Source organism: Aspergillus neoniger, assembly GCF_003184625.1.
Source record: "Aspergillus neoniger CBS 115656 unplaced genomic scaffold BO87scaffold_42, whole genome shotgun sequence".
NCBI classification, from domain to species: domain Eukaryota; kingdom Fungi; phylum Ascomycota; class Eurotiomycetes; order Eurotiales; family Aspergillaceae; genus Aspergillus; species Aspergillus neoniger.
In genome coordinates this window covers 68,811-83,300 of record NW_020291170.1, presented here as the reverse complement: position 1 = coordinate 83,300, position 14,490 = coordinate 68,811, and the positions used below count along the sequence as shown (strand labels likewise).

The following is a 14,490-nucleotide window of genomic DNA, read 5'->3' as shown; positions in this document are numbered from 1 at the left end:
TTGTTGAATATAGACAGGGTAGTGCCGTGTTGATGCAGGGCGATTGTGAAGAGGGATTATGGTGGGAGGTACTACAGCTCACGGCACAGCAACCTATGCACCAATTTGCATCGGGGTATCCATTCACACATAAGTACACTATTATCAAGCAATACACAATTAACTAATACACTGGGAAACTCATCAAACTGGATACAGTGAAGAGGCGCTATGTACGTCCCATCTATGAAGCACCAAACACCATCCCACTTTTCGCTCATAACCAAATCAGCGATTAACTGATTGTAACCAATACTAAACTGACTGTGACTGCACAATGCATATCGCTGCGTCATTCGTCGTAGGCCTCATTATCGACAAATTGCTGATAATGCAGGCACTGATTTACATATTCCAGGCAAACGATCCATCTTCAAATGCAAATGGATCGCCGCGGAAGTTGTTGAATTCTGTCGCCAAGGCAGATGACTCCGCTAGGAAGTCGGGCAGCTGTGGCTGCGTAGAGGGCGTGTAGCCGGGGTCTGTTGTTGTGGGGAAGATCGGCTGTGTAGTTTGAAGCTGGAAAGATTAGCCTAAATCCATAACAATATCAAGAAGAGAGGAAGTTTACCATCTGTGCAAAATCCGTCAGGTTAAACGCAAACGATTGCTGCGCTACAGACGGCAACAGATGCTGTCGACACGCCGACAGCGCCTTCACAGCCCCCTGCTGCATCCACCGCTCCTTCAGCTCGGCGGACCCCCGCGCCCGCACCGATTGCAGCACCACGGCCAGCAGCATGACATCTTTGATGTTGCTGCCGGTTTCGCCGATCGTGCGGGTCAGCCCGTCGAGTGTATTCTCGACAATGCGCGTAAGACTGGCCTTGGTGTGCGTAGTCGTTGGCTGACTGGGCGAGTAGGCGGGAGCGGGCGCCATCGGCGTCGGGGCCCCGGAATGCTGCTGGTTGGACAGTTTCATATACCCGCACACACTCAGTGCAGCCCATGGAATATCGTTCTTGCAGAAGAGCTGGAACACATCCCAATAGGCGGTTGATTTGAAGACGTCCAGATCCGCCACGTTAGGGTCGAAGTAATCCTGGTAAGAGAGCACCACCAGCGAAGATTCCAGACACGCTTGCTCGATCTCCAGGAAGAGCTGATCCTCACGACTCTCGCCCATGACGATCGGCCGGTAGAGGCACAGCAAGGGTCTACGCATGTATACGTCCAGCAGCACCCGGTTCAACAAGAGGGCTGGTCCAGGGGTTTCCCCATGGATCGGTGAGGGATCCAGCTTGAGCGGAGGAGGAATCTGCCGCAGACATTCTTCCAGACGTCGACCCTGCTTGACAATGTCGCGCAGATCTAATCCCGGGCTCGAGGTGCGCACCAGCGACATGGCTCGGATGCGGTGGGGTAACGAGGAGGCCAAGGTGACTTGCGCGAGAGTATCCGTCCACTCATGCAGTGGTTTCGCCGGCGGCAGCTCCGTGGTGGATTCGTCGAAATCGGTGTCATTCAAGTTGGTCGGAATAAGCGGATCAAAGTCGAGATCTGGGATGGTCACGGGCATACCCGAGGCGATGGAGGTCTGCAGGTCCATCTCCACAATGGTAATCCACAAGCGGCGTCGGACTTCGATCTGAAACGGTGACAGCTGCTTATTCCCGGACAGATCCAAGTGCAGGCCCACCACCATGGCCGACCGCACGAGCGTGCCGGTGGCGCGCCACAGCTCTTCCTGCGATGCCAGCCGCAGTCGTCGCGCCAACAACACGAGCGCCTCAATTTGCAACGAGACCAGCTCGGTGCGCTGCTTGCGACCCAGCTTCTGCAACCACACGCGCACGAGGTTAACGGCGGGCGTCTGCAAGTACTCCCAGACAGAGGAATACTCAAGTCGGAAGCTGGGGTCTTCCAGAGGCAGCGCAGCTGCCAGGACGGCCGTCAATTGCGGCAAGAAAGTGGCGGAGCGTTCAGCGTCCGGCCCTGGAGTGGTCCAGAAATCGGCATACTGGCGGAGAAAAGACGGGACATGCAACATGCGTAGGGTACGTTCAAAGTTGGTGGTGTACAAGTTCACGAGTCGGTCACAGACCGCTTTAGATGGTAGAGAGCTCTGCATCTGCAGCAGCTCGGGCGAGTAGTCGAGGTCGGGCATGGATTCTGGTGAGCTCATGGGCATCTTAGATTTACTCTGTAGAAACTGGACTTCCTTGGCCAGCCCCAAGATGGCAGAGTCCTTGGTGCAGCGTTCAATGAACTCTCTCGCTTCGGAGAACTACAAGCTGTTAGATACGCATCCCACTGACAAATCTAGAAGGAAAAATACCTGATGCAACAAGGTGGTCCGGTTGTTCTGGCCATGGTAACGTGATCGCGTGCCCTTTCCTTTGACGACTAGAGTACCAGGATACGGGGGAGCATGGGTCGATGGGGTGGTCTGGCGGACAGACGGACTGGCATCGCGGGCCACCACATCCTTGAGGGAGCCGGCATACGAGCGTGTCAGCGTCTTCAAGGAGAGCACCTCTTCCACACGCTGCAATCGTTGCTGGAGATCCTCCAGCAGACCGATGGCAGCGGGCGGCGGAGGCAGCCTGGCACCAGCCGGATCGCCCCGAGGATCGGAGGGAAACGGGAAGTCAGGTGGCAGATGCATGCGCTTCGCACTGGGCTGGTCCGGCAGACCATCAACGCCATCAGGACTGGGATGGAAGACACAGTCCGGGGCACAACCGGCTTTGGAGCAATTCTCGCAGGGCATGACCCGGTCGCACTTGAGCTTCTTCTTGCGACAGCGCAAGCACGAGACCACGGGCCGGGGACGTTTGCGGGTCAGGGAAGCGTCCCCGGCCAGCTCGGTGGGCGGGGAGATCTGGCCAGACACGGGACTCATTGCTGGCAAAAGAGAATTCCAAAGAGTGCTCGCGTCGGAGATGGGAAACAAAGTCGCACAAGGGGAGCCAGTCTAAGGAAAGAATGGGGGTAAGGGTTGGCGTGTGAGGGGGAGACAATAATAAAGACCAGCAGGTTTCAAGAGTGCGACTGGGCCACCGTCTCATCGAGACTTCAGGCTAAGCTGACAGGCGCGCAAGGCGGATGCAGTGCAGCAGTAGTAGCAGTAGCAAGCAGTAGCAGCAGGGGCCGTCGTAGGAGTGGATGCAGGAAAGTAAGACGAGGAGATTATTGGCGATGGGAGGAATCCACAAGTCACAGCCAAGTCTGACATCCACCCCAACACTGCTAGTGTTTGCCTTCCTCTGCCCAGCTCTTAGTCTACTTTCTGGTTCAACTGGTGGAGCAGAACCATAACAACGAGGGCTGCGAGACTCTCTCCACTTTTTGCCCCTTAGAGCTTTCTCCAGGATGCCACATAGACGAACAGTGCAGATTGTCTTTGTTTGTCCGTTCACCGCCTTCCCCTCCAAGTAACTTACCAGGCTGCAGCGGATCTGCTTACCTCAGCCTCGTATCGACTCGCGTGTATCTCGTATTGCTGCCTGACCAGGCCAAGCCAAGATGGAGACCCTGAAAATCATCGCTGAGGAAAAGAAAAGTTTATCGCATTTCTGCTGAATAAATAGAAAAAAAGCCACGATTAATACGAAGCCAAGAGATCTGATAACATACATAAAACTTCACGCCATGCCAGGTGTAAATGCCCAGAGATGATGAAACACAAACCATGAGGGGGTCAAAAAAAAGAAATAGAATAAGAAACAATCATTGCCCTGTCGATCCAACCTTGGATCGTCTCCAAATTCTCCGCTCCCACCCGCTCCGCCCCGGATCGGCCCTCGTGAGATGATGGGAGATTGCCATGTCAATATCTAGAAAAGATCGAGAAAAATTCTAGTTGGTGATCACTGGTGCCGTGTTATCCCATTTGTTGGTCTCAGCAGCATCCACCAACCAGCGGGCCACCGTGATCCGACTGGTGCTGGCCATCATGGGCACTCCCTTGCCATGATCCGGCCACACTTTGACCGGCTGGTTGGCATCGGGCGTCTCCACCAGCCGCGACGGTCGCACCATCACATAGTCCAGTCCACTGGCCTGCACTGCCTTGGCCGTCGCGTTGTGATCGTCATACTGATACGACATGTTGGACTTCTTCATCAGCAGCCGCAGCACGCAGTGCATGTTGTCCCACGATTCCCCAACTCCAAACGCCTGCAGGATGACCGTTTTGCGTACTCCAAACTCCTTCATCGCTGCCAGCACGTTGTTGTTGCAGTCCGTCATCAGTCGAGGAGGTGAGATTGGCGCCGCAAAGGGGCTGTCGCTGGCCCGTGGGGCGTTGAGTGTCACAATTACCACATCTGGTATGTCGGCTTGGAACGCGGCACGGACATCCTCCAGTTCGGTGGGGGTTCCTGGTGAGGTTTTAGTTAGTTGGAGTCGATTCCTTTAGATGTCCAGAGACTATGACTATGACTAACCTTGGACGACTTTTAGCCCGGCACGAGCTCCACCCAGTGATTCGGGCTTGCGGGCCAACGTGGTAACCTGGTGGCCTAGATTATTGTTAGCATTTTAGCCGATACAACCAATGAATTGCAAGTTGAAGCGAGAAACACTTACCGCGACTCAGCAGGTCATCGATGACGAGCTTTCCACACCGTCCACTTCCACCAATCACAAGAACGCGCATGATGTTATGTTGTGATTATTGAAGGGTTGCTTTGAGTAGGACAGAGATGACAGGATCAGGAGGAATTGGCCTGGTGTATTCTCGTTTCGTCTTATGTGGTGTAAATAATTGCAGTGGTAGCTGATGGAGAGGAGTGCATTACTGCTGGCGTCAGAGGCCCTATATACCCTGCCGGCCACGAGGCTCTGTCCGGACCAGTACTCGGATCCGACCGGACAGATATCGACTCGTCCGGACGGAGGAGATGGTAAGCATGCAGATCATTTCGATCCGCCGCTTGTAGCGGGGCCGATCTGAGTGTTAGGGAAGCCGTTGCAGCATGAATCCTTGACCAGAACTCGGAGCGGGCTTTTTCTTGCTGGTTTGGGGGTTATCTCCGGGTCAGGGGTTTACCGAGGGGGTTGAACCGGGTTCAACCGTGGGTGTTGTCGCATGGTGCAGGGATGGGTTCTTTGTTGAGATTCATTCCAGAAAGCAGGGATGTTTCAGTCAGGTTCTAATCATATTCATTGCGGTGATGTAAGTGCTAGTAGTGAGTGTAGATAGTGATATATCGTTGCGGGAGTGAAGGTATATATTCCGCTCGGGTGGTGCCCTACACTACATCCCCCAGTTAAGAAAGTGCCACGTAACACAGTTGATGGAATCATGAAGTCATTTGAATATTCATAAGTAATTACTACTGCAGAATAGATTCTCGTATACACGTTTAGCACACTGTTTAGATTCCCCACCTCATTTATCATAGATTATCTCTGTCCGAAGTAGACTAAGATAGTCCAGATCTCCGACTCCACTCGGCACCTTCCGGATCGCCACCCATCCCTTACTTCCATTCCATATGACTCCACCCACGATCTACTGATGAGATTCACTCAGGGGTATTACAAATTGAACAAAGCAAGGGGGCCATGTGAAACGCCCCTCATATCCACGGTTACCTCCCGTTCCCGTTGAAGCTACCAAGAACCGACACAAGCAACATCAAACATCTAGACACCAGTTCATAATCGCTGAACCATGTAAATACATACAACTCTATCATCTTTTCATCGATCCATATAGCCAATACAATCTATCTAAGCTCTCTTCTCACACACCACCTTCATATCCGGATGGTTGATCCAAATCTCCTTATTTCTCCCCCACTCCTCCATGGCCTCCGGCTTAACCATCCGCAGGTCATATCCCTCTACTAAATGCACCAGGATCGCCCGGATCACCACACTCGCCACAAACTTGCCCATGCACTGCCGCGGCCCGAAACCGAAGCGCCAGAAGTGGTACCTCGCCTGAGTTAAGCTCCTCGCCAGGAATCGATCCGGTTGGTACAAGTGGCGCTCCTCGCCCCAGTAGGGGTTCCGGATGTTGAGCGCGTACGAATCCACCACGAAGTTTGTGCCAGCGGGGAAGTGGTATCCGCCGACTGTTCTGGGTGTGGGGATGGCTTGTGGGACAGAGAAGGCGGCGAGGGGGCGGAGACGCGCGGATTCTTCCACACAGGCCGCCAACAGAGTGCTGTTGTCCAGGAGGTAGGCGTCGACTTCGCCATCTACAGAGATAGCGCGCTGCTGCTCAACTTCCTCGCGGAGACGCTTGGCAATGTCGCGGTACGCGGCAAGGAAGACCACGTTCCAGCTGACGCCGCCAATGGTCACGTCGAGGTTGGCGTAGAGCATCTCGTCGAGCGTGTGGAGAAGTTCCTGGGTGCTGATCTGACCGGCATCTCGGGCGGCGAAGAAGTCGATAATAGGGGCGTTGAGTTTCTGCTCGACGGCACGACGGTGCGCCAGCTCGTTGAAGGCTAGCCAGCGTTGCTGGAACGCGGCCAGTTCACGGTTGGCTTGCGTGGGCAGGAAACGCGACCAAGCGAAACGAGTCAATCCGCCCTTGATGACATGCTTCATCAGGTTCTCGCGTTGCGGGGCCAAGCGACGCAGCTCGGCTTCGACATCTGGGGCGAGGCGACCGTAGACAACTTCGGCGACTACCAGGAAGGGGAGCAACTTGAGGTCGTCTGCCGGGTCGAGCAAGCCCCGGGACAGGTCGCGGGTGTCCCAAAGTTCCTGGAAGAATTGCTCCGTGCGGCGCTTGACGAGTGGGATGTACGTCGTCGAGGCGTTGCGGTGGAAGGGCTTCTCCATGATGGCTCGCACGCGCTGCCATTGATCCTGACTGACCAGTCCGACACACTGGCCCAGCAGTTCACCGAGGAGGTATCCCGAGTTGTTGTTCTTGGCCTTGAGGTGGGTGTGCGAGTCTTTGAAGACGGCTTGGATATGTTCGGGACGGGTGAGGACGCTACAATGATCAGTAGTTGTCGACAAGAAGCAAGAGGTAGACGTACACTTCTGGGTTCATGCCAGACCAGAGCCGGTAGATGGCTCCAAACTGGCGCTCCCAGCGCTCTGAGTTGCTCTGACCTTGCAAGAACTTGGCCCCGTCGCCTTGTCCATCAGGCCATTGGTACGGCAGGGTGGGTAGCGGACTGTTGTCGTCGACATGATGTACAGGAAAGCGACGTGAAAGATGGACCTGATATGTGAGTTGAAGCCATGATGGTCATCAACAAAATGCTTACCCGAAGAATAGCAGAGATCAAACGGTTGATCGTATTTGTTATAGGTGTGCGGAATTTGACGGCCACCAGGATGGCCACGATGAGCACCGCCTGGCCCGCGAGGAGAATTGTCGTATTCATGGTGATGGCAGTTATTGCAGTTGATTGTTTGTTGCAGACTGAGTTCATCATGGCAGCTATATACTTCAATAATGATGCGCGACCGATGCGGATAGCCTCATGGGGGCCACGGAGCAGGAAATCGGATCCGAGGCCGGATATGCTCACCCGCAGGCTGAAACATGGCAATACGAGATGCAGTCAGAGTGGATCTGTCAGATCCTGCACGATCCGTCTGAAGAAGGATCCTCTTCTCGCGTGGCTCTGCACAGACGCCCCGTAGGAGCGGCCGGAATTAACGAACGAGCCATTCGGAGCCAAGCGGGAGCCGTGGGATGGCGCAATCTCGTGTGGTGAGCTGAAACATTACCAAACATGGAGAATCGATGCAATTGGTGCGAGGATGCAGATTGAGCAGCGTTGAAGATGTTGGTGTCGTGATACTGGTCGATGATGATTATTGCAGGAAATAGATACGCGGATATTGAAGGCAAAATCATCATCTTCATAGACTATCTAGAACTAACGACGCTAACGCCATGTACAAAGCCAGGAAAGTCATTACAATAAACCGTAATAAGATATACGCCATTATGCATTAGATGAATCACCGTTTTTCTCCTCCTTCAATCCATACTTCGTGTCCAATTTCGTTCGCAGCGTAATTTCACTGTACTCATTAGAATTCAACCAAATATCCACAGCAACAAGAATAACTTACCGTTCCAAGAACACCAGCATAAAGCCGACTCCAGCAATAACAGTCGCGAAAATCCACACAACCTTCAAGCTGTCTGCATACAACCCTATTACCTGATTTCTCACGTCCCCAGTAAGCGAGTTGACATAGTCCTTGGTACCATGCTCGTAGGCAGCTCCTCCGCCGAGCGTCTTCTGGACACTGTCACTGCTGATACCCGAGAGATCGTGCTCCACCTGAGCGTTGAAGATTGCCGACGGTACTGATACACCCCAGACCACACCAAATTGGCGCACAAAGGCCCATGCTGCTGTAGCAGCTGCAGTGTCTTGGTCGGAAAATTCAGCTTGCACAGCTGGTAGCAGCGTGCTCAGAGAGGAGCCTGATCCGAGGGCCACGACAATCTGCACCATGATCCAGGCAACGTCTGGCGAGTTTTCATCAAGCGTGATAAAACAGCCAAAACCTAGTGTGAAGAGCGCGAAACCGATAAAGTGGAAGGGCTTGTAGCGACCGAATTTGGATAGCAGGGCACCGCTGACTACCGAGGCTGGTACCAACACCAGTACCGTCGGAAGCATCATCACACCCGACCGAATGGGAGAGGCCAGAAGCACGGCCTGGAAATAAACCGGAAGGAAGTAGATGACGAGCAGGGTGAGCATGGACTGAATGAAGGTGATGGTGAATGCGGTGGCAGAAGTGCGGCGCGTGAAGAGACGCATGGGCAGCGTGGGCTGGCGGCAGAAGTTGCTCTGCTCATAGAAGATAAACACGACAATTCCATAGAACCCAAAGACCAGCGAGATAATGGTCGAGAATGACTTCCACGGCCAGAGTGTACCGCCGTACGCCAGAGCGACCAGAATGAATGAAATGGCCAGGATGAAGATCAGGTTGCCGCCATAGTCGATCTGCTTCAGACGGCGTTTGATGGAGGTTTTTTCGCTGCGATGACCGACTTGCAGGAACACAAAGAGTAGTACCATGGAAATTCCTCCGACAGGTAGATTGAGATAAAAGACCCAGCGCCAGGTGGTTTGTTGCACTATCAGTCCTCCAACGATGGGTCCCAACGAGGTGCCAACTGAGACGGCCGCAAAGACGATGGCCATGAGACGACCACGTTCGCGCAAAGGCACCAAGTCACACACAATCAGGTTCACCAACAGTGTAATACCACCGCCGCCGATACCCTGGATGACGCGACCGGCGATGAGGGCATTCATGCTCGGTGCACCACCGCTGATGCCGCTGCCCAGCACGAACATGGCTACCGCGAAAATGATCAGCCATCGCCGGCCGAAGATGTCAGCCATCTGCCCATACAGCGGTTGAAAGACGGTACTATATGCTATTAGCATTGTTGATTACTGTGGATAGTTGCACAACTTACTTGGTAAGGAAATATCCAGTCGAAGCCCAGACATACGCTTCGCCGCCGCCCAGGTCCTCCACGATGGTCGGCAGCGCCGTTGAGATGACTGTTCCTTCCAACGCGACCAGAAGATTTGTCACACAAAGTGCGACCATAATGGCCCATATTCGGGGCCCGTATTTGGTCTTGGTGGGTGGTTCCTTCTGCTCTTCGACCTTGAGTTGCTCGGTCGGTTCCGTCAGACCCAAGGCTTCGACCGAGTCTTCAATAATGGAATGACGATAAATTCCACTCAGCCGCTTGGACCCAGCGCCGGCTCCTCCGTAGCCCTGAGCTTCAATAGCATCGTGAAAGATATCGCTGGACACACTTAGACGCTGGCTGAGCCGTTTGGTACGGCTGCGTCGGCTGGCGTTGCGTTCCAGTCCTTCCCGGGGTCTGGCAACGGGGACGGGAACATCGGGCCATTCCCCGGGAACTTGATGAGGTTCAGTCGGCTCTTCCTCAACTTCCTCAATGCGAGGGGTAGTAGTGTTGGTAGGTGGCGGGAGGGCGTCGGGTTGGCGCACCCGGATCTCAATAATGGTGTCTCGCGTGTTCAGGGCAATGGATCCAGCCATGGTAACTGTTCTAGGACAAGAGAGACAGAAGCATCCACACAATTAGATCTATCATACCATTCTCCTTGCAATCTTCCGCAACATAAAGGATCTCAATAGCTTTCGGCCTGAATGGCAACTGCATGCATGCTGGTCCGATCGGATCCGAACCGGTGCAGTCTCCGACATGTCCGCTGCAGGATTCTGACAGACGCAGATGGACCTGCCTGGCCCCCACGTGGCTATCCGACGTGGTCTATAGATCTATCTAACGACATTCGGGTAGCATACGAGTTGCAGGAGGCTCATCGCCAGGCCATGCGACGAGGTGAGATGTTAGTGCTGATCGGGAATGTTAAATCTTCAAGCTGAAACTATGGATCCCATCCGTGCGGAACCATCCCATCAGTATCCAATCAACAACCGGATAAACTGACTTCAATGTTATGTCATGCCTAGCATTTTTGGACAAAGGATACGAAGGATGAAGTTCGTATCACGAGCGGGGAGGTGGCTATGCTTCTCGATACATTCCTCTGCTGAGACTACAATGCCAGTACTGGTACACCTTCGCTACACCGGACCGGATCAGGAGTCATACCAAGAGGCACATGTAGACAGGATTCAAGCCAGTGGGGGCCGAGACCAAGGAAGTTACAATGGTCAAGACTGAAATGAGAGCGTTGAAGAAGTATATAAAGAACCAGACTGGAAGTTGATGAACCTCCATGAACAGTCTCAACGCTTCAATCACAGCAATCACCTCAAGGAATCAAACTCCCAGCGACCTTCTGTCGATCTAAATCTCTACAATATCATCTCCATCTCCGTCAGCCACAATGTACTTCCCTCTTGCCTTTGCAACCTTCGTCTTCTCGGCCCTGGCCCTGCCAACCGGGGGCAACAACAAGGTCCTACCTGCCTGCGACACGACCCCTCGTCCTTGTTCGTGTCCTGCGGGCACCTTCTTGCAAAACTCCACCAGCTGGGCGACCTGGCCAGTGCCCGCAAAGGATATCTCGGACATTACTGCCAACTGTTTGTGAAACCTCATGCTTGCCCCATATGCAATGACTGACTGGGATAGTCTTTGAAACCGCCTGGTTTGGTACCAGTCCCACCGAGACCCATGGCGAGCCTTACACTCCGGGAGCCGAGCGTGTTCTGTATGGAGAGCTTCCCAACGCGGGCGTGTATCCGATGACCGAAGAGGTGAGAGAGATACTTTCAGGCAAGGATCTGAGCACGGCTAACTGTGTCACTAGTTGAGGACGTTCAAGTGGCTGCCGCGCAACAAGGGCTACCAGCTCACCTTCGGACTGGCTGACGTGCCCTTCTACTACAACACTACTTCCGGACCCGCTGGACAGCTTGGTGGCACCTGGGAGTGGGTGGATGTGCACGCCATTGGTAAGAAGGAGACGTACATGCTGTGGAACATCTATGCCTGTTTCTCCTCTGCTTACGGTACGTCTTATTGCTTCCGAGGACTACTGGTTGTGTTACTAATGCTGGGCAGACTTTGCGGGATTCCACGAGAGCGCCATGAACAACATCACGGCCATCTTGAAGGCGGAAGGAAAGATGACGGGAGAGATGAACGGGCCTCACTCTTACTAGTGAACAGCGTCGGAAATAGTATCTTTCTGCTTCGATAGTTTTGTGTTTTGCTTACGAGATTGCATTGTGGAAGGACCACTGAGCACTCCTGTTGATTTGCGGGTTAAACTAGATAGTTTCGATAGTCTGGAGTTAAAACAGCATTGAATATTTTTCTAAGTTTCACAAAATGTCTTGCCAAGTAAAACGGTTATCCTCGGAGCTTTCACATGATCAATAACGGCCAGTTGGTAATGCAGTTGACTCATCAAAGCAATAACTCTGACACAGAGACAGTCAGCAGCATCATCTCTGTTGTTGATTATCGGCTGTGCGGGCAATACGAGAAGCTTATGTGCGCCTCCTGCCCTGCTATCCCGTCATTATTTTTAGATTATCTCCCTCTGTTAAGCTTATCACCGGGTCACACAAGGCTGACACTAGTCGATATCCCAGTCAATACTTCGAGGACTATTGAAGTTTGCAGCCTGGCATTTTATCATAGGGTTTATGACAGCTGGCAAGGCAGAGTTTCTGGAAAAATAACCCGTGAATAAAGTTGACATCTGAAACATCGGCTATGGTGATCGACAGTCAGGGTCTACTGATAACTTTCAAACAACGTCTGGCTGGCCCCCAATCGCCTGTCAATGCCCAGAGTGTTGGCTCTGCACGGGGAATCCTTTCTGAGCCGCTTCTCCAATCTCCAACTCTGCAAAACTTATATATCCACAAGGAAAGTAATCGCGAGCAGGTCCACAGCCACACAACTACGTTACATCGAATCGATCGCCAAGATTTACTATGGAGACAAGTGGATGAAGAAAAAGATTAAATTGGGTATAGCTCTAGAAACAGATAACAGATGACAGATTTACTCCACAGCAATAGCCTTCTCCACCACCGTCTCCTTCACCTTCCCAGTCTTCTCCGCCTCTTCAGGCTTCTTCTCCACTGCAGCCTCCTTAGCCTGCTCCTTCGCTTTGGCAAAGTGTTCGCACATGGCATGACCGCCCCGCTCGTTGAAGAACAGGTTCAGATACATCCACGTCTCACGGGCGTAGCCTTCAGCACGAGGGAACATGGCCTGTTCGTATTGCCCCACTGCGGCGGAGAGACTATTCGCACCTGCAAAGGGCTGGCCATCTTCCCAAGTGCTCTTGCGCGCAATGATGGCCCGTGCCAGCTCTAGAGCATCTTCCATCCCCACATTCACGCCAACTCCCGCAAATGGTGTCATCAAGTGGGCGGCATCGCCAATAAGAGTCAAACTAAAACCAAAATTAGCTCAGCCCAACTTGTTTGAAGAGAAACAGCAACAGGAAGAGAACTGAAACTTACCCTGCACGGTGCTGCCACTTGTGACCGATGGGAAGCATGTACATGGGGCGAGGCACCAAATCGTCGTCGGCTTCCAACATGAGATTCTTGGAGTCATCGTTGAACCCTTCATAGTAGCGATCGACAAACTCTCGCTTGGCCTGCTGCGGCTGGGTCCAGTCGATGCCGCACGTCGTGTGCCAGTCCTCCGGCAGCCGCATGAACCCGTAGGTCCGGACGCAGCCATCGCCGTTCCGCTGCGACAGTACAGTCGTGTGGCTGCCGAGAGTCAGGCACATGCCCTTGCCGACGCGCTGGGCCAGAGCCGGGTCTTTTTCGTCGATGGCGCTGTACTTGAAGTCCACGCCAGAGATGCCCGAGAAAATGGGCCGGGTGTCCGTGAGCAAGTGGCGCACCTTGCTCCAGGCCCCGTCGGCGCCAACCACCAGGTCGAACCCGGTCTCGGTGTGGTCGTGGAAGTGCAGGTCGTATTGCAGACGGGTGCCCGTGGCTTCAGTCGTGACCTTCTTGATTTTGTGGCCCCAGCGCAGACTGCCCCATTCGAGCGAATCAATGAGCATGCTGCGCAGCTTGACCCGGTCGACCTCTGGACGTCCGTTGAAAGAGTCTGGGCGCTTCTCGCCGTAATCGGAACCTTCATCGAGCAGCAGTGCACCGTCGGGCTGGTAAATCTTCAACACCTCACCCTCCGTGCGGGCAACTGCAAGGAACTCTTCGAAAAGACCACACTCCCGCAGAGCGACTTGTGCAGACCCCTCGTGGATGTCCAGACAGCCACCCTGTGTGCGAGCATGGCGGTTCTCCTCTGCCTCGTAGACGATGCAGGGGATGCTGTTGTGTTGCAGCAGACGGGCCAAAGTAAGACCGGCAGGGCCCGCTAGTGAAGTCAGCCCTGAACTATAACATTGGCAAAGGAATCGACTCACCGCCGATGATTGCAATCTTGGGAGGAGTCATTGTGAGGGTTGATGTGTCTGAGATGGAGATGCAGTTGAGAAGCTGGATGGATGTGGATGTTGATGGAAAGTCACCGGTTAGGACGAGCAAAGTGTGTTATTTATAGGCAAATAAGGTGATTCTAGCCCACTTCGATGGCAGGGAAGAGACAACGACTTGTCAGATGAAGCATAAGGCATGCCGGATCCGACAACGGATCCGAAATCCTGCAGATTCTGGGGCGATTCCGTAAATGCTTACTCTAACACGAGTCGGGGCCCCCGTACGATCATCGATCGCGGGTTTGGGGGCCAAATTCAACCGTTCGTGTTCTGAAACTAGCGGGTACCAATTCCGCAGGCACATCTCAGCTCACATCTCGACTCATACTTCGACTCACATCGTGAATCCTGCAAGATCCTGGCGGCCACGTTTTCGGAGATGGGAGGGATCCTGCCGGATTTGTCGTCCAAACGAAAGGCGTCATCGGAGGAGAGTCTAAGGCGTCTGGCAGACTGAGTAACTTGAGGCGGCTTGGAAGTGAAGCTATACGAAATGGACAACCATAAAAGCAGAGGAGTCTGCTCGTGGCATCAACTCTATCATCAGCGCAGC

General features: G+C 53.5%; 6 protein-coding genes across 6 annotated transcripts; 1 reads left to right on the top strand and 5 right to left on the bottom strand.

Annotated features, from left to right (window-relative positions):
• Positions 1-117: 117 nt before the first annotated feature.
• BO87DRAFT_343723 (uncharacterized protein) lies at positions 118-3,158 on the bottom strand. The gene is made up of 3 exons (XM_025620795.1): positions 2,318-3,158; positions 611-2,266; positions 118-543 (listed from the first exon to the last, which is right to left on the bottom strand). The coding sequence occupies exons 1-3, from the start codon at positions 2,882-2,884 to the stop codon at positions 385-387; spliced, it is 2,382 nt and encodes a 793-aa protein (XP_025475366.1). The 5' UTR covers positions 2,885-3,158; the 3' UTR covers positions 118-384.
• A 444-nt stretch (positions 3,159-3,602) lies between these two features.
• Positions 3,603-4,756, bottom strand: BO87DRAFT_380192 (NAD(P)-dependent oxidoreductase). The gene is made up of 3 exons (XM_025624244.1): positions 4,573-4,756; positions 4,431-4,505; positions 3,603-4,364 (listed from the first exon to the last, which is right to left on the bottom strand). Exons 1-3 carry the CDS (start codon positions 4,640-4,642, stop codon positions 3,841-3,843), a joined length of 669 nt encoding a protein of 222 aa, XP_025475365.1. The 5' UTR covers positions 4,643-4,756; the 3' UTR covers positions 3,603-3,840.
• Positions 4,757-5,721: 965 nt separating this feature from the next.
• On the bottom strand, positions 5,722-7,343 carry gliC (cytochrome P450 monooxygenase gliC; the record flags this gene model as incomplete). Its single annotated transcript, XM_025621919.1, has 3 exons — positions 5,722-6,943; positions 6,990-7,177; positions 7,224-7,343. The coding sequence occupies 3 exons, from the start codon at positions 7,341-7,343 to the stop codon at positions 5,722-5,724; spliced, it is 1,530 nt and encodes a 509-aa protein (XP_025475364.1).
• A 570-nt stretch (positions 7,344-7,913) lies between these two features.
• On the bottom strand, positions 7,914-10,020 carry BO87DRAFT_446837 (MDR family MFS transporter; the record flags this gene model as incomplete). Its single annotated transcript, XM_025628248.1, has 3 exons — positions 7,914-7,992; positions 8,044-9,369; positions 9,419-10,020. 3 exons carry the CDS (start codon positions 10,018-10,020, stop codon positions 7,914-7,916), a joined length of 2,007 nt encoding a protein of 668 aa, XP_025475363.1.
• A 772-nt stretch (positions 10,021-10,792) lies between these two features.
• Positions 10,793-11,619, top strand: BO87DRAFT_446835 (uncharacterized protein; the record flags this gene model as incomplete). Its single annotated transcript, XM_025628247.1, has 4 exons — positions 10,793-11,037; positions 11,087-11,211; positions 11,265-11,466; positions 11,519-11,619. Exons 1-4 carry the CDS (start codon positions 10,839-10,841, stop codon positions 11,617-11,619), a joined length of 627 nt encoding a protein of 208 aa, XP_025475362.1. The 5' UTR covers positions 10,793-10,838.
• An 853-nt stretch (positions 11,620-12,472) lies between these two features.
• BO87DRAFT_419303 (FAD-dependent oxidoreductase) lies at positions 12,473-13,930 on the bottom strand (the record flags this gene model as incomplete). Its single annotated transcript, XM_025626939.1, has 3 exons — positions 13,866-13,930; positions 12,940-13,816; positions 12,473-12,869 (listed from the first exon to the last, which is right to left on the bottom strand). The coding sequence occupies exons 1-3, from the start codon at positions 13,894-13,896 to the stop codon at positions 12,473-12,475; spliced, it is 1,305 nt and encodes a 434-aa protein (XP_025475361.1). The 5' UTR covers positions 13,897-13,930.
• Positions 13,931-14,490: the final 560 nt, after the last annotated feature.